At 32.0% G+C, this 27660-nt stretch overlaps 1 protein-coding gene across 2 annotated transcripts; it reads left to right on the top strand.

The window, feature by feature from the left end:
• The first annotated feature begins 1373 nt into the window (after positions 1-1373).
• LOC111040386 (hormone receptor 4-like) lies at positions 1374-22427 on the top strand. Of its 2 annotated transcripts, none has more exons than XM_022324284.1 (14): positions 1374-1491; positions 11250-11354; positions 13700-13814; positions 14392-15134; positions 15340-15976; positions 16858-17006; positions 17133-17194; positions 17679-17861; positions 17951-18085; positions 18668-18796; positions 19870-20016; positions 20112-20304; positions 20400-20530; positions 21380-22427. In XM_022324284.1, exons 1-14 carry the CDS (start codon positions 1467-1469, stop codon positions 21458-21460), a joined length of 2835 nt encoding a protein of 944 aa, XP_022179976.1. In that variant the 5' UTR covers positions 1374-1466; the 3' UTR covers positions 21461-22427. The 2 variants fall into 2 exon arrangements, with proteins under 2 accessions (XP_022179976.1, XP_022179977.1); XM_022324285.1 differs by lacking the exon at positions 1374-1491 and adding an exon at positions 10448-11031.
• The last annotated feature ends 5233 nt before the right edge of the window (positions 22428-27660 follow it).

The following is a 27660-nucleotide window of genomic DNA, read 5'->3' as shown; positions in this document are numbered from 1 at the left end:
ACATTAGAGTCTATGGCATAGACTATATCAATGAATCAATTCGTATGAAAATAAACGTTATTTAATACCATATGGTAAAATTTCTGAGCAAACCATGTAGCACTAGTTCGAACTTATTTTTTTTATATACTCCAAAAGATTCTATTTTGCATTCTATGTGTGTATCGCAATAGAGATTGTCGAGTAAGGTGTAACCTTGACGTTCTTCAGCACGCAATATTGTTTTCCTCCAAAAATAAATAAATATATATTACCAGCGAGTATATTACTGCCTCTAATATTATTATCAACGAAATAAGTTTGAAAAAAATCAAAAATTTATAACTTATAAAGATAATAGAAATTGTTCATCCCAAGCTTAACACAAAAACCGGTTTGAACGTTATATATTATGTATTCAATTATATTTGAGGGGGAGAATCCGCTCTCTTTATTGTATAACACATTAACACACTCACTTTGCAAGTTAAAAGCTGTGTGCCTCATTGAATTTATCGCACAAACCACGGTTTGTAAAAATTTCAATTTAACTTTTCTTTATTATATAATTTCTTTTTGAGTTTTTTTGTAATCATCTATACCGGACTTTATATTTGAATCATGATAGTTCGAGTGTTTGACGATATGAGAATTTATACTGGTGCAGTTGTACTACTTAAAAATCCAGTGACTAATTATAAAATACTTTGTTATTTATATCTTTCAAATTTGTATTAAACTGTACATAATTAGTAGTCATAAACTAATTATAATATTTGTTATTTTTATACCCTTATTTCAGCGGAAGCAACGATTTCTACAATTTGATTTATTTATTTTTGATAAATTTCTACCTACCTATAATATATAATGTGTATATTTATACATAAAATGGATTTCGATTGTGTTTCTTGTGCATATTGTGCCCGTCATCATAAACCTATTACACACAGATTTTTTCCAAATTTCTCAGAATGTTTGGCTGAAACCGAGTTCAATGATCGCTACATTGCCACAACCTGCATAATCAAAACGCCTTCCTTAACATTAACGTAGATGGACTGGCTCAATGCCGCTTGGTTTGTCACTTTCACTTTTGCGCGCAGGCCTTGGGCTATAACCAGTGTAGCCTGGTGTTAGCTAACTAAAAGCATAGTTCATAATGATTACACTCTGAGAACTGCGATTTGGTACGAGAATCAGATTGTTTAAATTGAATATTTGCATAAATAAAATGTTCATAAGCAATATGTGTAATGTGTATATAATATATTAATATGTATATCTACATATATAGTATACAATATGCATTGCAATGTAATTATAATTTATCTTTTTTGTTTATAAAATAACGGCTCGGAAAACCAAAGATATTATCAAATGAGCTAAAAAGCTTTTACGGTTGTGTTTTAGAATTTGGACCGAAAAAAAGATTTTGAAACAGCTGTTTTAAATGTAATACGAAGACCTGGGAAGATTAAGATAAAATGACACAGACGTTGGACAAAACAAGTATACCTTCATTTTTCAGTGAACTAAGATATAATATCTGTTCTTTTCAGGTTCATATATATAGAACTTATGTATGTGGTTTATATGTTAGAACTTATCATATAAATAAATATATAATTAAACGAGTCTCATTAGTAAACATAGTCGATAGTCTGTGATACTCGCGTATGTCTATATTATATTGGTACTTTATGTCTATATGTACCTACATATTGATCCAAAATAGATTCGGTGCCGTTTTTCAGATATAGTGTCCACAAATGATATCAAATATATTAACAACAACATGATGTGACCGTATTTAAAAAAATAAAAAAACTTACTCCGTCGAGGTTTTTGACCCCCTACGACCTTCTACCAGTGTCCACCTTCGTGCAACTAGTCCAGGGACATCTGGTATAACGAATTATTGAAATATTAGATAAATATCTCCTGCATTGCAATTATTACTGATCTGCCGAAATATTTTCACCACTGGAATTGTTATTTCTCTGAAGTATCTTACAGATTATCTTTGATTAGTAATAAGACACTGTGTCTTATTTATTCTTGTAAAATGTACTTACTTACAACATGGGTTTTGGTATACGGTTGACTGAAAATGTGTATAGTAATTTTTATTCGCGTGTCTCTTGGTTATATAGGTGTATTATTATCACGTTTATTTAGATTGTCTTACGTGGTTGCAAAAACTCGATCTCGGAGTAAACGATAAAAGACAATAGCGAAATTGCCATCATCGACAATAACACATACCTATCGTAAATAATAACAATCAATTGTCGTAGAATATAGTAACGCTACAAGTATAAATCGAATATCAATCGATCAATACATAAATGTGCATGATGATACATAATATATATATATATATATATATATATATATATATATATATATATATTGCAATATAAGTGCATGAGTACACGTGCGCACGAGTGTGGGGGGAGGAGACAAGTAAGTAAGGTATATGACGAAGTGCTTTAGGTTCATTGTATTCTAAGTTCTAACGAAGCTATGTCGTTTGTTCGATGTGCAAGCGCGACTATACCCACTATTTAATATAATGTACGATTATAACCTTGGCCCGGTTGTTACGAGTCGACGATTTGAAGCGCCGTTGTCTTATAGTGCTCCAATGTCGTAATCGAACTTTAGAACAGTAGGCACAATAATAACGTAGGCATATAATAATAATAACAACAATAATTAAAACAATTAGGTATTCCATTTTATCCGTTATCGGACGCGTTTGGCCCATTTATTGTCATACACTCATGATACTTGTGTATAATAATAATAATAATAATGGTAATAATATGAGTATAATAATCCGATATAATTCGTCCACTCTACGAATTTTTCATTTTTTCCCTAAGCATTTGTGGTTAGTCCAAAATTCTACTGCACTAGTACACCGAACACTCATACACGCAGCTAATGTTCGCACTATGGTATTATCTTATTACTTGTACGAATCTGTAACTAATTTTTTTAAATGTCTTCCTTGAACATGCACTTTTGTCTTTATTGTTCGGGCCAATGCTAAAAATTTAACAATACAATATTATAATATTATATTATCGGTTTCGTGTGGTTTACTGCATCGTGCGCTGCAGCAGAAATGATGAGGATGGGTGTGGATGGATATTGCAGTTATTATCTTTTTTTTTTCCGTTTTCATTTTTTTTCGCTTTAAATCTCCGAGAAGGATATTGACGTCACAACCTCTAAACCAGTGGGTACAACGTGTACCTATACCGGCTATACATATACAGCTCGAACGGTGCTGGAATTAATTATTGGGCCGGTATGGTTCAAGGCAGATTGAAGCTTCAAGGACCTATTTATTGTGACAACCTATAGCGGACCTATTGTTCGATTTTTTACTTTTTTTACAACGTACATGCCAAATAAACAAAACATAGGTACAATAATGCCGTGATGGTTTTGTAACGGTTTTTAGAGAACATTAGTGAATTTATTATACAAACTAAAAACATCCTATAAATAGATGTTTTGGATTACGTTTAAATATATTATATATTATAGGTAATCATGATGATTGATAATACATTTAAATAAAAACGCTGTTAGTTGTACATTCATAATCGATAATTATTGATTTTATCTAATTTCATTTATTAATACAAACTTTTTTAAACAATTTTTATTTTATCGTCGACTATAATCCTACGATATTATATTTACTGTACTTTAAAATATAGTATAAGTATCAAATATGAAACACTTAATCATTTTATAGTCGTTTATTTTCTTATTTATAACGATAAGTACTAATTTGGTTTGTTGAAATAATCAGTTCCGATTAAATTTGAATTCATACATTTAAATGGTAATAAATCAATAATAATCATATTATAATAGGTTCATCATTTCATACTTATAAATAGTGATAATTTGTTACACAACATTTTGTTTAAAATACAATAATTTTAAAATATAATACATATATTATTACGATTTATGTATCACAACAATTATTTGAAAATAATAGAAGTAATCACTAATTTTATTCAGATGACAAATGTTTTGTTTAGTTATAAATTAAATTATCATAAGAGTTCTCTTACTAATTAGTAATTAGTAATCACTTTATGTTTATATTACATTTTAATATATTCTCTTCCAAATAATACTCGACAAAATATTCTCTAAGATTTACATATATAACATATTTATAATTATTTTGTTTTAATTTCATATATTATAGATTATCATATATTCATAAACTATTTTTTAAGAAATTATAAACTTTACATTTTAATAAATCATAACGATACATTTACAATATACCCTATATAAGTAAAAAGACGAACATGTAGGTTTTTTTATTTTTTATGTTTCTCAAAAATTTGTTATGTATCTGTGTTTTGTTCTATAGTGTAGAACCTGTTTCAATACAAATGTTTTAAAATATTTTGTCATACTTATTGATTATTTTTAATAAAATAAATATTAACTAATTAGAGTAAAAATTAAGTTGATTAATTCTACCTACCGTGTGCCTTAGTAGACCGTATATTATTTTATAGTAACAGCAATTAATTCAATGACATAGCAGGTAGTATCATAGAACAATAGGTAGTATTGAACATTTCAAATGTGTACACAAGTGCTACACAAAACTTTTAAATTCTCTAAATAAAATACAATATAATCTTCTTTTAAGAAATCATAAATGTAAAAAAATATCTATTTGTTTTTAACAAATTTGTTAAAATAAAATATTTTAATATTGAAATAGAAAATTGAATATTGTTTGAGAAAAAATAATACATCTAACTATAATATTATTATTATTGGATTACAACAATAAATTATTGTCAAAACTTTTAGTTCTATATCAAACGTTAAATAGAATAAGTGCCATTATTTGATATAGAAACTATTTATATACCTACTAATATTAAAAGCTAAGTACTAAGTTACTCTTCTCTCTTGTTATCATTAACAGTCTTGAAATGTATATTATGATTATTAATATATAATATTATAATATATATCTACATGTGTGAGTGTGTGGTATTAGAATTTTATAACAACGTCGTCGCTTATCACTTTTTACATGCGAACGAATTCATAAAATATACTTTCAACTGTCTCTTAAAACAACAGAAATGTATTTTTTTTATCTCATCGGACGGGGTTATTATACTTATTAGATATGTTTACAGAATTACTACGTATGTAATAATATACATGTAGGTATAGCTTATAGGTTATTTATATACACCCATAGTGCGCGAAAAATTATAAATGTTGCAAAATGTGCTTTTTAAAGAAAATGTCAGCGAATTTCTTTCGAGAAATTAAATACCTAAGTACATACAGTTTATACTATATTATAATCGCAGCAGCGAATTGTTTTGATAAAAATTGTACATAATTATTTATAATAATAATAATGATGATGATGATGATAATATTAATACGTACGCGTATATTATAGTGTACATTTACAATATATATATTATATACATATAGTGTATAATGGGAATCTTTCACAAGTACAAATCGTTTGGAAGATGACGGCCAAACTAATTATGGCCATTGATTATTATTTATTATATTACCAAATGGTTCTGAATGGAAGTGGGGACGAAAATATCTCATGAAACGACCTTTGCACTAACCGAGATCTCGGTCGCCGGGTCGTTGGCCGGCCGACAACGGGTGCGAGGTTTTTGCCGCCCGTTTTGCCTTGAACTCGTTTCCAATGATATAGGCAGCCGGTTATTCTATTTTATTTTCCTCTTATCTCTCAAACCGGACTAAAACGTTGAACGTAACGTGAAGAACGTTGCTTAACAACATAATAATGTATTTAATTTGTTTATCTTATAATGAAATAAATGTGCCGAAAAAATAATGTAATTACAAAGCCCTATGTATTTGCCGGAACAACACATTTAACGTTAACCCGTCCATAATTCCGGAACACAATTCGTATTCCAGTTCGCATTATTTGACATGTATTTATCGTCACCTAGGTATAGGTAATAAGCTGATATAGTTACTAGTTAGGTTCGAGTGTACGACGACTGTGATAGTGCTGTGTGTCGTATATTATACTATTGCATACAGGATATTCGCTGTGCCAAAAATATAAAACGGTTTATAATAATAATATATATTGGGTAATGCTACGTGAGCGAATTTTAACGCTAAACTTGGGTCGGTCATCTTTTGTGACAACAATGATGACGATTTAATGATTATTTTTTTGCAAAACATAATTATAACAATCGATATCGAGTATTGTTGATGTTCTACAAATGTGTCAGAAAAGCGGATAAAAAAATGTTTTTTTTATTATTCCGTTTTAGTAGACCTTGATGGTTGCAACAATATTGTTGATTTTCAAATCGAGTGTCCTGATTGTCAAACGTTTCCAAACGATAACCCATGACTCGAATTTGACGTACCTACAATTTTTTTTTTAATCGTCTTGTTGGATATAGTTATTGTATAGGATAGATGCGTAAGCCGGATGCCGGAATTACATCCGGGCCGCGGTGTAACAGTCATAGGAAACATATGTATAATGCATATAGTATATGTATTGCGTGAGTATATAATATATTGTGGCTGAGTATATTATTATGTCAGTTATTGTCGGGGAATATATTGTGTTAAAACCACGGCGAATGTATGTCACAGTTGTTGGCCGAAAAAAGTCCCATGTCTACCGCCGTGCACAGTAGAATTATCTTCCAAGAACCATTCTATTTTCGTACGATCGGCTCTTGGCTTGTGTCGCATTTTTACATTTGATACCACCGCTGACATTACTTGTAATAGGCACGGAATAAAATAATAATAATATCTGTAACTATATTCGTGGACGTGAACTTGATTGGTGTAACTGTAGAGAGAGATAGAGGGAGAATTAAAAACAAACGCCGAACAAATAATTGAAAAATAAGACCGCTCAATTCAAGTTGCGAAAGAACGACAAATATTACCGTCGCGTTTTATAGTTACCCACCGACCAAACGATTATGTTGGACTAGCTACTTGCATTACAATATTATTGTTACTATGAGTTGTATTTTATTGCCATTTGTATGATATCTATTATCGCAATGATATTATAATATTCACATTACACACGTTAGTCGTTACAATATAATACAGCGATTGTGGTGGTCAAATGATTTTGTGTCGGGAGGGAGTATAAGACTAATTTTTTTGCACTTTGAACATTTGAACATAAAAAAAATTGAAGATCTTATTGTGTGTTGCTATTTTTTTTATCACTTATCAGAATAAAAATAATTTTGATATCGAAAATTGTGAATAGTTATATCAAATTAATGATTATAGAAAAAAATTATTATTTAGGTACATTATTTTTATATTATAAAACTATTAGTCATATAATATTGAAAATAAAGGTTATTTGTTGGATATATCAACTACATTTCCACAACCGTTTGATCAACGCTGTACAGCGATCATTTTTATTGATACCGATTAAAAAGCTTAAACTATATACAAGATGAGTATAACGTTACACACCCATTGTCTCAAAAAGTGGGTATATGAATACACCTTTTTCAAAAATGGTTTTTGTAGGGTAAAAAAATTATTTTGAAGAACATAAATACTTCTTGAGGTAATGAAGTATTTACTATTACTATTATTATTACTATTTCTGTTAAATAAATCACTCTGTAGTAATCAGTATTATAATAATATGATGTATACCTTCATAATATAGGCAAACAATTAATAAGTAATTAGGGCTTGCCAAAGTCATATACATTCGTATCAAGTTTATATTTTTTAAATTGAAAGAAGTGTAATTAATACCTCCTAATCGACAAAACGTTAAAAATTAACATTAGTCTTTTCTGGCTCCCCCCTCTTTTAAGATTCTAATACCAGTTGCGTATCTATACATACAAATATGGTATATATATATAGGTACCCGACACACGCCAGTACTGGGGTTTGGTAAGGTTTTATTCAACGATGATAATAATAATAATCGCGTACAAGCGAATCCGGGATTCGAAATGACGTCACATGTTAGATATAACGTTTGAAAAACAAATTCGACCTACATATTATAATATTATATCGGTTATTGTGTTTTCTGCGTTGCGTCGCGGCTAATGATCCGACAACACTTGTATAACAACATGATTATAATATAGGTACGATATTACGATTTACACGATGCAATTTCGTTGACTATCAGCTTTGTAGCGAACTGCGTGGCGTTATCGTTATTTTTTCTTTTTGTGTGTTTCCCTTAGTCCTAAGACAAGGGAAACGCATACAACGATGATAACTTAAGTTACTAGCTACATACAATAATCAGATAATCTATATAATTTGCGCATATATCGCGATTTACGCCGTACCTAACTGTACGTAAAGGACGTAATTCGATAGAAGGACGTTCGGACAAAACAAAACCTCCAAGACTCGATACGGTTCGGCGCGTAAAGAATGCCTGGAAATAAAACGTTGGCTGTGTCGTGTACAATCATTATTAAGATCGAATGTATCGTGGAGCATAAACCTATATTATATACGATCGTGTTTATTTTTTAAAGCCCTTTCCTTTTTCGCGTCGGCTGTCACGAAAAGAAATTTTCGAACGCCAACAATACAGAAATTATTCTGCAGCCAAAACTAACAGCCCCTTTGTTGTGTACGGCAACACACGTACTCATATTTATACACACACGCTCACACACACACACACACACACACACACACACACGCCTATAGGTATATATATTATATACTATACATATATAGAAACGTATGTGCATACAGACAAAAGCCGAAATATCTATCACGCGTTGCGCTCATAGCGCGACATTCAAACGTAGGCATTATATTTTTCCATTTAATTCTTGCCGCCGCAGTCCATACAGGGCATAGACATATTAAATTGGTATAATATAGCTCGCAATATTTATTTATTATTTGTAGGTACTCGTAAAACGTAGGTCTCGGATTTTATATACATTTTGCATATTGAATGTATTTTATTTATTTACTCAACTTGGCCAAAATGTAATAATACAGAGTTATATTTTTCAGCATGTTTTAGTAATAAATATACATCTTAGAAAAAATCAATGCTTGGATAAATAGATCTAATTTATTTATTCTAGACTTTTAGAGATCAACTTATTATTGTATATGTACAGCATGCAGATTGTATATAGATATGATATGATATCGTTACGTCGACGATGAATATTATGTTATTCCTATAAATGGGTTAGGTTCTTACACGGTTACACGTATACCTGTGAAAGATGTAACCTGCAACGAGTAAGATGAGTGTTACATAAACAAAAAAAACAAAACGAAATTCGCTCTGTCTGGCAATCCGGTTTGGTAAAAGACAATAATAATAATAATAATAACAAGCCCAATAGTTCATCTGTTCTTCCTCTACAGTAAAATTGTTACGCAAAAAAATGAAAAATCGAAGAGATAAAAACACGACTACCAAAAAACGTTTGCACGATTATTTTACCTTCATATTTATCGTTGTGAGTCATTTTATTATTATATGCAATCGACGAAGTGTTTCGGTAATAGTAAATATTAAATAATAATAACTAACAACAATGATTTGATTATCGTGTCAAATATTTGTGTTAGAGAAATAAAATAAAATAAAATATCGTTTAATCGTGAGGAGTTAACGAGACCAGTCGAAAATCGAAATGAAAACTCCCAAGCTCTTGGAACGCGACCGTTTACAAAATATCGCTAATTCCCTTACCCACTGTAATTTGGGGTGACTTTGGGACAGACGACCGACAACGGTGTTCGGGGTGTGCGCGTGCGCCCACGTGTGTTGTATGTGCACACTTTCGCGCTGCTGACGCTCGGTGGTGAGGAAAATCGAGAAGTCTCGCGGGGGATGATGATGTTTGTTTTCCCGGGGAAAGATGAAGTGGAGTACAAAAGGCGTATAAGTGAGTATAGCACAGTGCGTGTGTTTTGACGATGTTTAAATATACGGCGACGGTGGTGTCGGTAGCGTAGCCGCCGCCGAACGGGTGGGCGAACTCGCACGGCGCTGACCTACTTACCGCAGCGCAGGTTACCGACCTCTTCCCTCTTCGTTTACACCGGCGGCAGCGGAGGCCCCACTTATAACCTTCATGCGATACACAAACAAGCGCTCACACGCACACACACACGCACACGCTCTCCGACCGTCGTCGTTCGGCGGCAGTGGCCTCATCTACCATTGGCGGCCGAAAGTCCCACCAGAAAAAAAAACCGTTCGTTTTGCATTAAACAGACAGAGATTGCACAAGCCTCCGCCGCGTGTGTACGTTCGTTTTATACATAGGTACACATTTTTTTTTTCTATTTCGTCTTTCTCGCTTTTCTCCGCCGCCGCCGCCGCCGCCGCCGCCGCAAACAGCGGCTCGATCATTCTCGAACCAATCGTCATCGATTGTACGCCGGTGCCGCTATCGTTGTAGCCACCGCCGTAACTCAAAAGTCCGAAAACTTTGGGAGAAAAAAATTCCCTCGATCGTACATTCGTTTCGAGTCGCTGTAGAAATGTTTTCGGTTTTACCCGAAAATATATTTTTAAAACATTTTCGGTGTTAAACAATCGCGGTGGCTGGGCGTTACCCCGTGTTCGCGGTCGCTGAGAGATAGATGCCGCGTGACGCGGGTGTTGTGCGCTACGGGGCGTGCTCGTGTAGCTCGCGTGCGACAAAAGATTGAAGAGAAAGTGACAGTATTCGCTTGATGACCGAACGCGCCGCACGGTGTCGGTTGTATTACAATATAAACGTTAGATAGGATTTTCTCCCATGTACGACGCCGCAGCACTCTCATCGACGAGATATTATGATTGAATTTTTTTTTTACTTTCTGTGACGATGCGAATATAGTAGCAATTATTATCATGTGTTACGGGGCAGATTTTTTTACTCTCCGCCGCATCACGTTTTAAATGATCGGACTTGCACGCGCACATATCGACGAATAATATTTTTTACATTAAGCGAGGTAATTGTTTATATCGTTTATGTAATATACTAATACATATTACATAGGTATAGGTATTTTGCTAAAATTTTTTTAAACGTGTTTTTGTGTTTGCGTGTATAGTAAAAAATCGTATAGTTCGCAAAAATATTTCCAACACGCTATTATTATTATACAATAAATTAACCGTTTTGTTTTCGCCAAATTTTAATTGCAACGAAATATTGTCTGTTGAACAGGAATTATGACCCTAACAAGTACCCCGTGTGACCTGAGTACCATGAGTCTGTTTCAAGACCTGAAACTGAAGAGGCGCAAAATAGATTCAAGGTGCAGCAGTGACGGTAAGATTTTGTTTGTACCTATAATACCTATAACAATAGTATTATGTATTTATAACTATTATAATCAACCAAATTTTTTTGGTTGACGATATTTTAATTTTTACTTTGGTAATTTTGAATAAGTATAAGTTAGGTTTGTTTTATAACTAGTATCAATTAAAAAGCTAGCTATTTCAGTTTGCAAAAAATCTCATACAAATCAGATAAAATTGATTTTTGTTTTGATTTGGCTCTATCGTGATAACTGATAAATGATAATAGATAAAAAAAACTATTAATATGTACATTAACATTCTGTGGTTCTTACTTCTTATAAAAAATATAATTTGACTAACTCTTAAGTCAATTAAATTAGTTGTGACAATGGGATATTAACTAATATTTTGAACTCAGGAAAATGTACCATACAAAGGCACCAATATAATTACTTATTTGACTACTGTAAAAATATAAATATATTCCTATTGTATTAAATGCTTAGCTTATATATTATTCCTGTAAGCATTTGGTATCAGCCACTATCAGATACTATTTATTTGTGTCTACTTGTTATAGAAATATAATGATTGATAAACTATATTTGCATATAACCCTTAAAATGAGTATAATATTTCCACAGACCCCCACCAATTTCTTCTTAAACATAAATTGACAAACTGTTAAGTTTTGTGCATAATGATATACACAATTTTAAACATTTTAACCGCCTATATCATAGGTTTATTTAAATACTTACATTAATTCCAATTCATGATTTAAGGTGGTTTAATAGAGTATGTATTGTTTTCATTTAACAATTTATATCTAATGTTATTTTCAGTTGATTTTAAAGTATGATTCACCTAATTTATTTGTTCACATAGTTTTAATCAGAACTTTTGATAATACCTATTCTACGATTTTTTTCCATCCATTTTTAATTATTTAACATAGTCCATTTAGACATTTTAAACAATCAATTCAGTTATTTCACCTTAGATAATATATTTGACAATATTATAGCATTGCTATAATGACTTACAGACACACGTATTCAGTCATTCAGAAGTCTCATTTTTTATAAGATCAGAAATATAGGTATGTTAAAAACTAAATATTTACCATTGTATCCTGTTTGTATACAGTATATATTATAATATTTATGTATAATAACGTCACAGCGAGTACTAGTTTTGATCATTTCTTCGTCGTCAAACCGTAACAACAAGACGTATTTATAGTATATACTTATTAATCGAAATTGACCCTAGCTACAAGCTGTTGGAACGAAATACTTAACCCAGTGACCGAAACAAATCGACATCCCAGATACGACATTTTTGTTGTTTTGACACTGAACCCATCCGTATTATGATGATTCTTTACGAGTTACCGTAATTTATTATCGGGGAAGAAAACTTATGTAGTAAATAGTAGCCGCAATAACGCGCATTAGGTACTATAAAATACTACAATACATGGCAATAAATAAGTCCAAGCCGTCCATAATAGTTGGACACCGGCCGGTTTTCATTGTGCCTAAGGTCATGGGAACCTATCTGCATTGCAACCCCTAATCACGGGTTTGTCACGGTTGTTTTTTGTGCAGCACGCGGGGTTTTCGCCCACGTGGCTGCACCGATAGGACTCATGGGAACTGACCTGACCCAATTCCGTAGTGTCGTTTTTATTTCTTTTCATATAATATCAGAATTATTGTATACATATATCGTTGATTTTTTTCCCCAAGAATCAGACGACCTATATTATTGTATAATTGACAGATAATCGTTGACGACAATAATAACTATATTATTATATATAAAGGTACACGCCTATTTCTAAAACCGAAACCAAATGTTTTCGATTTTTTTCTAACGATTTCACACTTGTTTGTCACTTATATACCTGTCATTCTCCTGACTTACGCGTTTATAGGACATAATATATTGTATGTATATAATATATATATAATTATTATATATATGGTCATATAGGTACCTATTATATTATTTTATAGGTACTTTGTTTAAAAATCACATCATTCAGTGGTTCGACAAAATACATTTCTGTTTATAATGTTACTGTATTATAATTCTCTGCGTATGCGGCTCCATGAGTGCGTGACCTAATAAGGAGTAGTCGTAACGATTTAATAAACTTCGTTTATCTTATCTGTCCTAAACTGCACTAGTGCAGTAACTATACCTATACATTTCTTTTGAGGGCCTATAGGTATGCACGGAACTATACGAACAACAATATTGGTATAATGGTGTACATCCATAAATATAAACATTCATAAATAGGTACTTCTTATTAACAATACTAATTTTAAATATCTTTGTTTGTATTTGTTTGGACAGGTGAGAGCATAGCGGACACTAGTACTTCATCGCCAGACGTCGCTGGCCCGGCGTCCCCATCTAACCGAATGGACAGATCGGTACCATCGCCTGGACTTATCATATCGATGGATAGGTACGATTTATGGTGACATACCGGATAGGGTATTAAGAAACTGAGGCGTCCGATTGTGCTTTACAAGAGATTTTGCAACCACTGACAAATATCTCGTTTTTCAACAAAATCACGGGATTGTAACTACAGTTATAGTGTTTAGTCCAAATTCTATGTTTTTATTTCAAATAAATTTATTTATCACATTAATAATTGTATCGGTACAATGGTATAAAGACAAAATAATATCGGTTTATGTTTTCGTCAGAAAAATTAGTTCTGCATGGAAAAATCTCTTTCAAGTACTAGTTTGATTACAAAATTAAACATTTTTATGTTTATCTTTTAGTATTTAAATTTTTCTGTTTTCATTATGCTCATTCATGATTAACGCACTTTGATCAATGCCCACAGTTTCCAAATACAACTCCGATACAGGAAGGTTTACAGCTTTAGGTCATTTATTTACCTTTTTAGTACTCTATACCATTAAATAAAAATATCTCATCTAAGCGCCGATGTCCATTACTCAATATTATTTGTGGACGTAATATACTACACAGTCGTTTTAATTCGTCTCGTGCGTGTGTGTATACAGAATGGCTTCGTCTCCGGAATGCGGCAGCATGACCACGGACAGCGGGCAAGACCCGAATGACGTGGGAGATGGCGTTAAGGTGAAAGAGGAGATGATGGACGATCAGCAACCAAAAGATGCGATCGGAACGGGATACGAAAACGGGACGGTGGCCGATAACAAGACGGAACCACCGTCGCCGTCGCCATCACCTTCGGCGGTGGTCACAGCGGCGTTGGCGGCGGCGACGGCAGCAGCGCAACAGGAGCAACAGCAGCAGAGACGCGAGTCGGTGGTGATGACCAGCCCGTTAAGTTGCGTTGTCAAGTCACCATCAACCCCACCACCACCATCGTCGTCGTCGTTGTCGCCACCTTTGACTTGGACGACGGCGACTGCTCAAACGAATCCACCTCCGCTGCGGTGTTACACACCCTCCTCCGCCGCCAACTCCATGTCGGTGACGCAGCAGTACCAGCAGCGTCGGCAATCCGTTGTCACCTCCGTGTCATCAGCGTTTTGGAACGCGGGCACGCAGACTTCGCCCGCGTCCACCGCGCCTGGTAACGCATCCGTGGCCACCGCCGCCGCAGCGTCCGTGCTGTCCGTGTGTCGCATCAACGGCGTCCGACCTGAACTCATTGGTGGTGCCGGATTCGCGACTACGGCTGCGGTCTCCGCCGGCAACACTGACATGAAACCACCGGCTGCCATACCCCCACGGACCACTCGGTCTGCACCCACTGTCATAATGGGCGAAGCGGGTAAGTCATTAAAATGCATATTACCGTTTGAAACGTAGGTACCTGTGTAATAATTTGGAGGAGTAGACGATTTTTTGTTGGCCCGAAATTTAGTGCACGGAAAGCATATTTTCTACTTTTTAATAATAATAACAGCCAAAGTGATCAATCATACGACATGTGTTCAATAACAGTGTTGTAATTCGAAGATTATTGTGTTTCGCAGGCGGAGTGCGGACCATGATCTGGTCCAGTCCACCCTCCACCGTGGAACAGTCAACGTCGCCCGCTAGCACGGGCTGCGGTTCCGTACCATCAACGGTCAGCACGCCGTACTGGTCGTCCGCGGCCACGTGGTCGTCGAACACGTCGTCCACTTCATCCCCGTCCCCGTCACCGGCAGTCAGTGAAGAGTCAGCCGCGCATCTGTTGCTGAACCTTGGCGTGGCTGCTGGCCACGATGTGGCGTCTGTCATCAGCCACATGCCCGGTCTCAGGCCCATTGGTAGTCAGATGCAGCAGACGTCAGTGGCTGGTGGTGGAAGTGGTGGTGGTGGAGGTGGCGGCAACGTCACCGGCGGTGGACAGCAGAGCTTTCACGTGCCGCTCAATATGGAACGGCTGTGGGCCGGTGATCTGTCCCAACTCCCGGTGGCCGCTACGCATCAGATGCACGCGCTCAACCTGACGGCCAACACGGGACCCGGATGGCCGATGGCCGGTTCCAATGGCGACAACAAGTCTGCACCTGTCAACGCATACCACCAGATGGAGGAGGCTGACGAACAGGAACAACCCATGGTGTGTATGATCTGTGATGACCGAGCCACGGGTCTCCATTACGGCATTATCACTTGCGAAGGGTACGTATTATAGCATTGAACACAACAGCTGTTTTGTTTTTCTCGGGTTTACTAGCATGTAATGTTATATGATCTATATCCAACTAACATTTGCGAAAGTCGTGGTAAATACAGTGTGAGAGTAAAGCCACACAAATAGTTGGTTGACGAGTTTTTGCTTGCGAACAGTTATATATTATTATAACTACTGATAAGGGTTAGTCGAAATGAAAACACCCGCAACGGTAATATACTTCTTGATGCTATTTCAATAAATAAAAAAAACCTATACATTAAGTATTTTCAGTGTGGATATTTAATTTAAAAAAAATATAAGATGTTTAAATTATTAAGAGCTTAGGTGCATTTGAGATAGAATTAAATACCACCCTCCACCACATTTTGCAATAAATATGAGGTGGGTATTGTGCGCGTATCTTTCGTAACGTGTCTGCTTTTTAATGACGTCACGTCGCTCAGATTTAGTGTCGTGTACGACTATCACATACCTATATTAATTTCTAAGATTTTGATTCCAAATTACGTCTCTTCCAAATTGGGTTAAAGCGCGTATTTTTCTGGCCTGCGGGAAAAACACACGGCACAGCGACAGCGCAATGTCGCAAATGTATCCATAGTGCGGTGTATATACATTAAACGTACGTTTCGTCGTCGCAGTAACTGTATAACTCTTAACGGTACGCCTCGTCTCCCTCAAGGACTACGACTTTTTTTTACTACAAGGTTATAGTATAATAATGGTATTACGTGCACGTTATTTCCATTCATCCGACACAGGAGTCGTTAACACTAACGTAAAAGAATACAACACTTATAGTATTTATTATTATTATTTTTTTTTTATCCGACAAATGTTTAACGTTTTTCTTATGTCTAAACAGATGCAAGGGGTTCTTCAAACGTACCGTCCAAAACCGGAGGATATACACGTGTATAGCTGAAGGCACATGTGAAATAACAAAAGCTCAAAGAAACCGGTGTCAATACTGCCGGTTTAAGAAATGCATCGGTCAAGGAATGGTGTTGCAGGGTAAGCGAATTGTGTCGAGAGCATCATTTAACTATACTAGCAAAATTGAAGACATTATTTTAAAAAATAATGAAGCGAAAATAATACAATAATAATATTTTATTTTGTCGTGTTTCTATAATATAGCCGTCCGAGAAGATAGGATGCCCGGTGGACGAAATTCTGGCGCTGTATACAACTTATACAAGGTAATTAGCTTATTAGTGTTGATTTGTTTTTGTATGTCCCAGTGTTCAGGGGGGAGGATTATGCTATATAAGTATATAACGTTTGTAAGTACATTTGATTCTGTTCCATGATCAATGTCCTTAATTTGATTAATATTGTAATTTTAGGTACTATGTTATTAAATTATTAAAACTATGAAAAATCACGAAATTTGTTTTTATTAAATTTATTATTAATATTCTAATGACTTGAAAAAAATATCACTACTTAACTCATTTTAATGGCTATGCCTCGTCATTGGTTATAGTAAAAGTACTAATGGTACACTGTCTTATATTATTATACATTAATTGTTATTAATTATTAGGGATGTTAATAGGAATTTTGTGTTTAGAAATTTTTTATTTTGCTTTAATGAAGATTTAAGAAATTTAACTACATTATTATTGTTTATATATTATACGCTTACTTGAATGACATTATACCAAATCACTCGCATTATAGGTAAAATATAAGAAGAAGAGGCCCCCGAAGAACGGACAAGTCAAAATGGAGAAGTCCGTCGCATGCACAACGGCCAGTACCATGACCACAATTAAAACAGAAAACCAGGATAACAATTCCTCGTCCATGTCGACTCTGGTCAACGGAACCATATTAAAGACTGCACTGACGAATCCCAGCGAGGTAACTTATACATTTTAAATGTTAAGCCAAAGTGTTAAATTTATGTGATTGTATAATAATCTTATGTTTATCGTCATTGCCTCCTACAGGTCGTTTATCTCAGACAACGGCTAGACAACGCTGTGAGTTCGTCGAGGGACCGTACGTTTTCGATCGAAGCTACGGTGAACATGATCAAGAACCTCATGGACTGCGACGAGTTTCAAGATATAGCCACTCTGAGGGTAAATATATGATATATTAAAATGTTGTTGAGAAATACGAAACTCACAGTATGTAGATAAGTAGATTTTAACATTTTGACATTTATTTAGTAAACGGTAACGTTAATAATACTGTGTCACATTAACTTGGAACAATTTAAATTTTAAATACTTAATCATAATAAATTCATAAAGTTTTACATAATTTTCTTTTGAATCATTTTTGTATAATACTGAATTATTAATATTCATTTCAATATTTTACTAGAAGGCTACTAAATAACGAAACTAAATTAACCTTAAATAACTTATTTACTACACTTAAAACCTTTTTTTTTTTACATTTTTCAATCTTAGCTCATTAAGCAAGTAAGATAATGTTTTCATATGCAACTGGAAATTTTGATGGTTAATATTCAAATTCATTTTCTATATAATAATGTAAAAGGTACGTGATACCTTATTGTGTATTTGTGTACACACAAAATTCCAAAGAATCGGTCACTAATATTACTTATTAAATAAATTATAAAGTATTGTTATTTTGCTGTGTGGAATTACTGGAATTGCACATTATTAAATTGTATCGTGTTTTGTTCATAGAACATGGAGGACTTGCTCGAACACAATTCCGATCTGTCAGCCAAACTGATGCAGATTGGCGACTCGATAGTGTACAAACTGGTGCAGTGGACCAAGCGTCTCCCATTTTACCTCGAATTGCCAGTCGAAGTAAGTCCAGTTAACTATCTCAAAGTTTGGTGTAAAAACAACTCTACTATTCAAGTTTATATAAATTGCATTTAAAAAGAAATATGCGATTTCAATAAATAGTTCAATACCTATAACCTCAATGTAGCATTAAATAATATTTTTAAACAAATTTTAAACTAATACAGTTTTAACTAAACAAAATGTATCATATACTATGATGATTGCATTTCTAATTACGGAGTATGATCAATTTCACTACTTATCTATAGTTGTTATCTATAGATTTGTATTTATTGTCATATTTAACAAATATAATTTATTTATTGAAATGTATTAATTTAAGATAATAAAATATGTAGGAGTAATAAACTTTAATAGTTTAATCATATCTTTTTTTTCAACTCTAAAAACAAGTTGTGGTGGCCGTACTGCCGTATAGTAAGTTTCAAAATTATTATTCTATTATACGGTATGTTTTATAGTCAATGTGTTCAATTCAGACATTTCGTACTACGCCTATATCTAGAGCCATGTGTTTTTACCCAAAAAAAAAATATTCAGATTTTACTTTTTTAGCATACATTATATTATATCGACAATATAGATAATTCATGGAACATCTAGATATTTTATTAGTGCCAAAACACATTTTTTATTTAAAATGTGATTTAAATATTAAAACATAATTTGATCATCATAGGTATACTGTTATTCATTATTTCGGCAACAGTTCAGGCAATATGATTATTATAACTCCTTATATTTATAGGAAACAAATACCTAATATCTATTCGATTTAATTTTACTATTTGTAATTTGTTAGCTAAACTTATTAGTTATTGCAATAGTTCAATATATACATATGAATTGATGGTAGTGTACGGACAGCAGTGGCACTGAACATTGCATACATTTTCCAGCCAGTCCAGCCATGTAGAAATAATTGACTTTAGACTCAATTGCAGTGTAATTAAATCATCCTTAAACACACTGCCATAAATTAAAATACATAAACGGCGAACTGATAGGGGCATGACACGCGTCGCCCTAACGTATTTTGATTACAGTGACTTATGAATTACGTTTTACAGGTACATACGAGACTTTTGACACACAAGTGGCATGAACTACTAGTGTTGACTACCTCGGCGTACCAAGCGATACACGGACCCCAGAAGATATGGAACTCCACCAACATGAACGGTGACCGGAACGATGATTCTGAGTTCCACCAAGAGGTACGAACATCTGACGACGCGATATAATGACGATATATGCATACGCTTATACTTACCATGTTACATATTTCATACTAAACCTGGATTATCCGCAGGTGTTTCAAAATCTGTGTATACTGCAAAACTGCCTGTCCTCGATGATGGGCAAACCCATAACGATGGACCAGCTACGACAAGATGTTGGCGTAATGGTGGAGAAGATCACACACGTCACCCTCATGTTCAGGAGGGTAAAACTGCGAATGGAAGAGTACGTGTGCCTGAAAGTCATAATTATGTTGACACAGAGTAAGTACATTAAATATTACCTCTAGTATATAGATCCAATTTAGGATGGAATCTTATAATAATCGTTGTTATTTTCACTTCTTCTTCTTCTACAGACAATGGTAATACCACTAGTGAGCTGGAAACTATCCAAGAGAGGTATACGTCTTGCTTGAAGACTTATGTCGAACACACTTTTCCCATGCAACCCAATAGGTTGCAAGATCTCCTTCAACGACTGCCAGAGGTAAATATTATACTCTTACAATATAACGACAGTGTCTTTAAATCGAACATATAGGTACTTCCTTGCCTTATTCAAAAGAAATATATCAAAATTGCAGTTGACATTAGAATAATATAATCGTTAAATAACCTAGCCTAACCTAAACAAAACTTTTAGAAAATGTGTATAAAAAATTTTTCGAATATTCTTTTAGTCAATATATTTGAGTAATACTCAAATAATTATGTAATACCTACATAAAATCATTATTTATATTTAGGAAGGTACCTAATTTAAGACAATATAACATATACATTTTTAAATAAACTATTGTTAAACTTAAGTATAGCTAACATTATTTGTTTAAAATGTTTATCCATCATCCGTGCCTACCTATAATTTATTTAATGACACAACAAAATGAAATGTTCATAATTATAAATAACACATTGTCATGACAAATTTTTGTTCAATTAAAATTTGAAAACAAATCACCAAAAAATAAAAACCAAGAGTTCACTACTATTTGAATGCCTTACAACACTACATATATATTTTTTCAATTCCAATACATTCACGTATACCCATCCCACAATAATATCAAAATTAAATTATACTTTTATCATTGATTTTAAAATGTACTCATCCACTTACTACTTTCTGGCCAACTATCTACAGAGTATCAGTTATCAACATCCGTATTTCGATAGTATAATGTAAAATCCTTAGAACGAGGCCTGGGTGTACTTTTTATTCTCCCTCTCCCCCTAAACCCCTAAAAAGATATAAATATTAAATACCATGGAGTGAGATTGACATTTAATTGCGTTGTTAAATTAATTGACGTTAAAATTTTTTTCCACCTTACAGATTCAGTCAGCTGCTTCGCTCTTATTAGAGTCAAAAATGTTTTATGTGCCTTTCCTCTTGAACTCCACGATCAGAAGTTAGTGCGTACATTATGCACGGAGGATAGCTACTGATTGATCATCATTATTATAATAGAATAGAACCAGTTACCAAAATAATAACTATATGTGTAATATATGAAAGTGAAAACGAAGAAGAAATGGAAACGACTAGATTTTGTCACCTTCTCGCGCATGCGTGTGAGAATGCTACCGTATAATTATATAGTTAGTACGTATTCGTCTTGTAGGTAAATTGTGCATTGTTGATTGTTATATTATTATCTGACCGAGAGAAGATTCTTATATTAGGAATATTTTTTTAAGTTTTCTTGTTTTTTTTATGTATTACTAATACGTTTCATTTTGTAACTCTTGAGTTTTTCCTTTACGATTTGGGAGTTATTTAATCGTTGAATCCAGCTATATGAAAGTGTCTATAATGTTAACATAATGTTAGTATAATAATATAATGTCCGTGAACATTTGTCCCACTTCTGTATAAACAACGTATATAAATATATATATATACTCGTATATATATTATTTTAAGATAGTATAATTATTACGATACGAGAAAAGTTTTTGAAAGAGATTATAATAATTATAATAATATATGATGATGATGATGATGATGATATAGGTATACGCGTATGGGTTACCTTTGTATTATTATTTATTATTAATTAGACTTAATTGTAGTAGTAATGTTACATTGTATTTTGAGTGTATAAACTGGCGCGTACGGTACCTAAATCATATTATATATATTTATGTATTAAATACGATAGTAGGTATATGTTTTGTTTAAATGATGTAGGCTGATTGCTGAATTATATTATCTTCTCTGTCTGTGTTTCTCTCCATCCCCCATATATCTCTTTCTCTCTTTCCGAGTGTTTCTACGCGGTATACTCTCCTCCTTATTTTTTTCCAGTGGCGCTAGGCAAAACGTAATGTGCACTGTCATTGTATTTATACTGAATATTGACCCACACACACATACACACATACACACAGACACAATATACTCGAGATGGCTATAAATTATTTTGGTATTTCTGACAACTTTGTGATTTCTTATTAACGTAATTATAATTATTATAGTAAAAATATAGTTTGACTTACATAATTTTCATTCGTCGCGTAATATGTATAAATATATATTACTATCGTACCTATATTATTTTTTAAAAAATAAGTGAATACTTAATTTTTTTAATCGACACACTGCCAGTATATAAATAACAATTTTGCATTATACTACTTTTATATTTTCATAAAAAAAAAAATAAGTAAAAAAATAAAACGTGAAAACTATATTTTTATACATTTTTCGTATAAACGAAAAATTAATTTTAATATATTAAAATAATAGTAATGTAAAATTTAAGTTAAATTAAAAACATTGAATTTCGTTAGATATCTGTCTGTATACATATTAGCATATTTAATATGTATATGCATTTCTCGACATCATCTCAAAGGATGGTAGCTGTACCTACCCATTTGAATTTAATACTTAGAATTTTTCTTAATAAAATCCAAATGCGCTTTGATTGCGACCGTATCGGTCGGATTGTTTTCAAATACCACCCTATTCCTCGAGCAATTTCTAGGTTACCTATACATACAAAACAATATGATATGATATATTTACCTCAAATAGATAACCTATTTAATATTCACGATTATAGATATATATATACCTAACTGTTTAGGTAGTTACACTACACAAAAATATTAAGATTTAAATCTATAGCTGAGTAGGTAGTCAAACATTAAAGTTACCAATTTATTGAAATATAATAAAAACGACTCCTAAACTAAAAAAGAGATATTACTATAAATAGTAAAATATAATATACCTACGACTATAAGCTACGTAGTCTAAGGTGCATAATAAAAACATAAAACGAATATTAGGCTCGCAAAAAATAATGTTGAAAATAGGTACACACATATTATATAATTTATGTTGCAAATATGTTCCTTTAGTTTAACTGATAAGAAAAATATTGTAAATTATGTCCAATGTATTTTTTTTTTATAGGAGTAATATGATATTGGGGATAGGTATTATCTTGTTTAACCTTTTTTTTTTTTTGTTAATTTGTAACCTTTATTATTTTCTTGATCGTTATAAATTGTGTTCCAACATTACTAACGTTGTACTTGAAAACTAGATTTTGTAAAATGTTTAAATGTTTATTATTTGTGTATAAGAAAAATTATTTATAATACTATAATATATATATATATATGTATAATAATAATATTATTATATTATGTAAACACTGACTGTTTTATCCGTGAAAATCGGTGCCTTTGCGCTTGTTTTTTTAAAATCATATTGTAACAGAATCTTTCGTTTTATTAAAAAATATATAATATAATATGTTTGATAGAAATGTAGGCTATAAAAATGACTTAAAAAAAAATCATCTATCGAAGCAATAAAAGTAGTAAATTGGAAAACAAATTTTAATAACTGAATCAAAAGACTTGTTTTATTATACCTATATATATTAAAATAATCATTTTTTCAATTTTATACGAATACTATTGTACAATTTTTATTTTAACATTTTTACGTACACAGCAATTTAACTCTTTTATCGATGGTTGTTTAAAATGTAATTTTGACCGACCAATATAATGTAATATCTATTTATTTCGGTCAGTTCGATTTTTTCGGACGTCTGCAATATGAAAAAGTGATACAAAATGTTTTTAAATTGGAATTAAAATCTTTGTATTTTTTTTAGTTTTAATTAATAAATTGCACTCGATGAATGATTTCTTAAGATGAGTTAAAACAATTTAGTTAGAAACACGTAACAGTTTGTCTCTGAAGCCTGTTATTGTTCAAACCATTCATTAAATGTTCACATAGCCTTATTATATTTCATCGGTGTAATTTATTATAGTTTATAATCAATTTTTTTTATCGTACTTTGATACTGCGGTTTAAGTCAATATAATTTTTTTTGTAACTATGTAACGATGATTTTTATTTTAAACACCCAAAATGATTGTAAAACGTTCTGAAACACTTAACAATAACGTGTAAATATATCTTTTTCTTATGGAATTTTAAGTAATTCATGACACATAAAAGACAATTTTATACGTTTCTTATTTTTTTTTTAAACAACGATTTTCTAACAGAAAACAATTAATATAATATTTAATAAAAAAATTAAAACATAATTGTGATAAATATTTGAACATCAAATGAGCTCAATTGTTTTCCTTTTTTCTAGATAAACGTGAATTTCTCAAAAATATTTTGCTTTTAATTTGACTTTAATATTACATAATATTTACTGCATAATATATACATATTATAATATAGTATATATATATATGTGTGTATTTTTATCATTATCATTTTTTATTAAAATTTTTTTTAATGTGGGTGGTCATTTTTTCTACATTAATACGCATATTATAGCCTACATGACTTAAAACAATACGCTAGGAAATTATTTATATTTTGTACATAAATTGATATTTTAATTATTACAATATTTTATTTTGTAAATAAAAAACGTTCAGTCAGTATTTGTACAAAATCTATAGACATTCACTTTATACCTACCTACTACTCTAGTGTAATATTTTGATTTTTGATACGTTTCAAGTAAAAGATTATTACATATTATTAGCTAGGGTATTAAATTAATTGATTAAACACGCTGATTAAGTTTTGAAAGATAAACATAATTATTATATATATTTGATGTTGTTTGTTTTATTTCTTTTTAAATGTCGATACTAGTGTAATATTGCATTTTGTTTGTTTGTTTTTATTTTAATTTTGTTTTTAATATTATTATTATTATTATTATTATTATTATTATTAGCCTATTTAAAATCTATGATTGGAAAAGAGAAAAAACTTTATTTTTTCTTCTGCAAAGCAAAATGAAAAAACATCTTTTACTGTATGATATCTTACATGTAAAGCCTACCTATTTGTTTCATAAACTAGACAGGTAATTTGGTAAATAAATAATAAAAAAAAAAATAACAATATTGTTTCTGTTGAATGTTTTATTAATTATTAGTTAAAAATCTATATAGGACCTATATATTATGGATGTCGAATAATAAAATAATATTGTCATAGAATTATTGTACTGCTGTACATAAACACGCACAGTACAATTATATCATACATCATATTATTATATATATATATATATATATTACGCTAAAGGTGATTTAAGTTATTGTATGGATTGACACATTATTTTAGTGAAAGTATTAAATGCATAGTTAAAAGTCATACATTTAGCTAGATTTTATGATAACAATGTAATATTTGCAAACTATTTATTATGACAAACTAAGTTTTGGCGACACTGGCACTTAGGGTGACCGCACACTGGTAAAGCAAAATTGACTGAAGAAATGTAAGTCATATTTAGTCATTTTGCTTTAGTCATAATAAAGCATTGTTGTCGCTCACTAGATAAAACATAGTCAAATAAAAATATATCAAGTAGTCGTAAAATGTCGTCCGACGAGGAGGATGTTGCTATTCCTATTTTATGGTTTCTTTTAAGAGAAATTGAGCAGGAAGTAAATAAAAAAAAACTTTGGGTTCATCCTTTGAACTTGAAACGAACTGAAAATAATACAATTAAATGTTTTATTCGTGAACTTCGAAATGACGAATGTAAATTTAGAAATTGTACACGAATGAGTACCGATACGTTTGATTATATTCTAGAAATACTTAACGATGAAATTCGAAAACCTGATACTAATTTCAGAATTCCAGATTAGATATTAGATTCTGAGCAGAGCATAGCGAAATAATGTATTGATTTTACAATGAAGTGTTTAAAAAAAAAAAATTCGTTTATCTTATACAATAATTTATCATTGAATTAAATTATAACATATCCATTACAACGACATGCTTGACAACTACTGAACAGCAGAGTGGTACCCACTTGTCCAACTTTTTTTACATTTACATTTTTTTGCTCCACTCAGAATTTAAAATAGCAGGTTGTATAAAAATAATTCTTTTAGACTTGCGAATTCTTGAACGTATTACTTTTTATTGTTATAATACTATTATAACAAAATAAGTTAACACTTAATAAGGTTATACTTAATTATACTTAATTTTTAACAATATAAAAATGATAATTTATTATAATGAAAAATCAACTGTAATGATGCAAAATATAAGAACTTGAACTATCCGACGAGGAGAAATCTGGAGAACTCACAATGTACTGAATTGTATTAAATTTTAAATTGGTGCAGTTAATGATTTGCATTTAAATGATAAATAAGGTATAATATTAAAATGTGGCGCATTATTGTATCTTGTCATTTCATACGACTTTTCTTGGCTGTCGAGAAGCTGATCAATGGTATTTAATACAATTTTTTTGAATTGACGTTGATTTTTATCATTTAATTTTAAATACTTTAAATAATACTTTAAAAAAAATTCAGGTGTATCCTCATTAATTTTTTTTGGTTGAGTTCTTGTCTTTAGAAATTCCAACATCGGTTCCACCACTCTTTCACTGGGTAACATTTTTCGGTTTGTTCTTGGTTTTTTAAATAATGGTTCATTACTAGATTTTTCATTTTCTGCATCTTCAGTAACTATTGTTTGTGAAATCACTTCTTGTTCAACTGTTTCTAAATTTTATTCAGTATCTGACCCTATAGGTTCTTCAACGAAACTATCGTTTTCTAAGTTATCTATATGCAATGGCGCGACTAGACCATTAAAACGCAGGGTGCTAAATCTGTGAATGCATCACAGAGTTGTGGGGGGGGGCAGAGCCGCCCACGCCCCCTTGCACCTAAACCTACAATACTCGATAAATCAAAATTTTAAAATACTTATTAACACACTTCACCTAAATAAAAGAAAATAAATTAATAATTCTCTTTTTTTTCTACAATATCAATAACATATTGGTACATTTTAATTTCATAATCTTGTTAATAAATGACTAAGATATCATACATTTTAAATCAGCATCATTTTTCTGGGTTTCATGCAGTATAAATAATTCTGCAACTATGTAATGTGAAATAGTTACAGAAAAGTTCATCGACGGCCATATGAATAGATTATTAAATAGATTAAGTTATGTTATCATTTTGCAAATAAATCACCCTCACGGTATGAAAAATATAAGATGGGGGCGACTTCACGCTACACCCCCTTTTGAGCTACGAATTGAAATATGCTGCTAA

Source organism: Myzus persicae, unplaced genomic scaffold (assembly GCF_001856785.1).
Source record: "Myzus persicae strain clone G006 unplaced genomic scaffold, MPER_G0061.0, whole genome shotgun sequence".
In the NCBI taxonomy this organism is placed as follows: domain Eukaryota; kingdom Metazoa; phylum Arthropoda; class Insecta; order Hemiptera; family Aphididae; genus Myzus; species Myzus persicae.
Note: the sequence above shows the minus strand (reverse complement) of the source record. Positions and strands in the feature narration are given on the sequence as shown.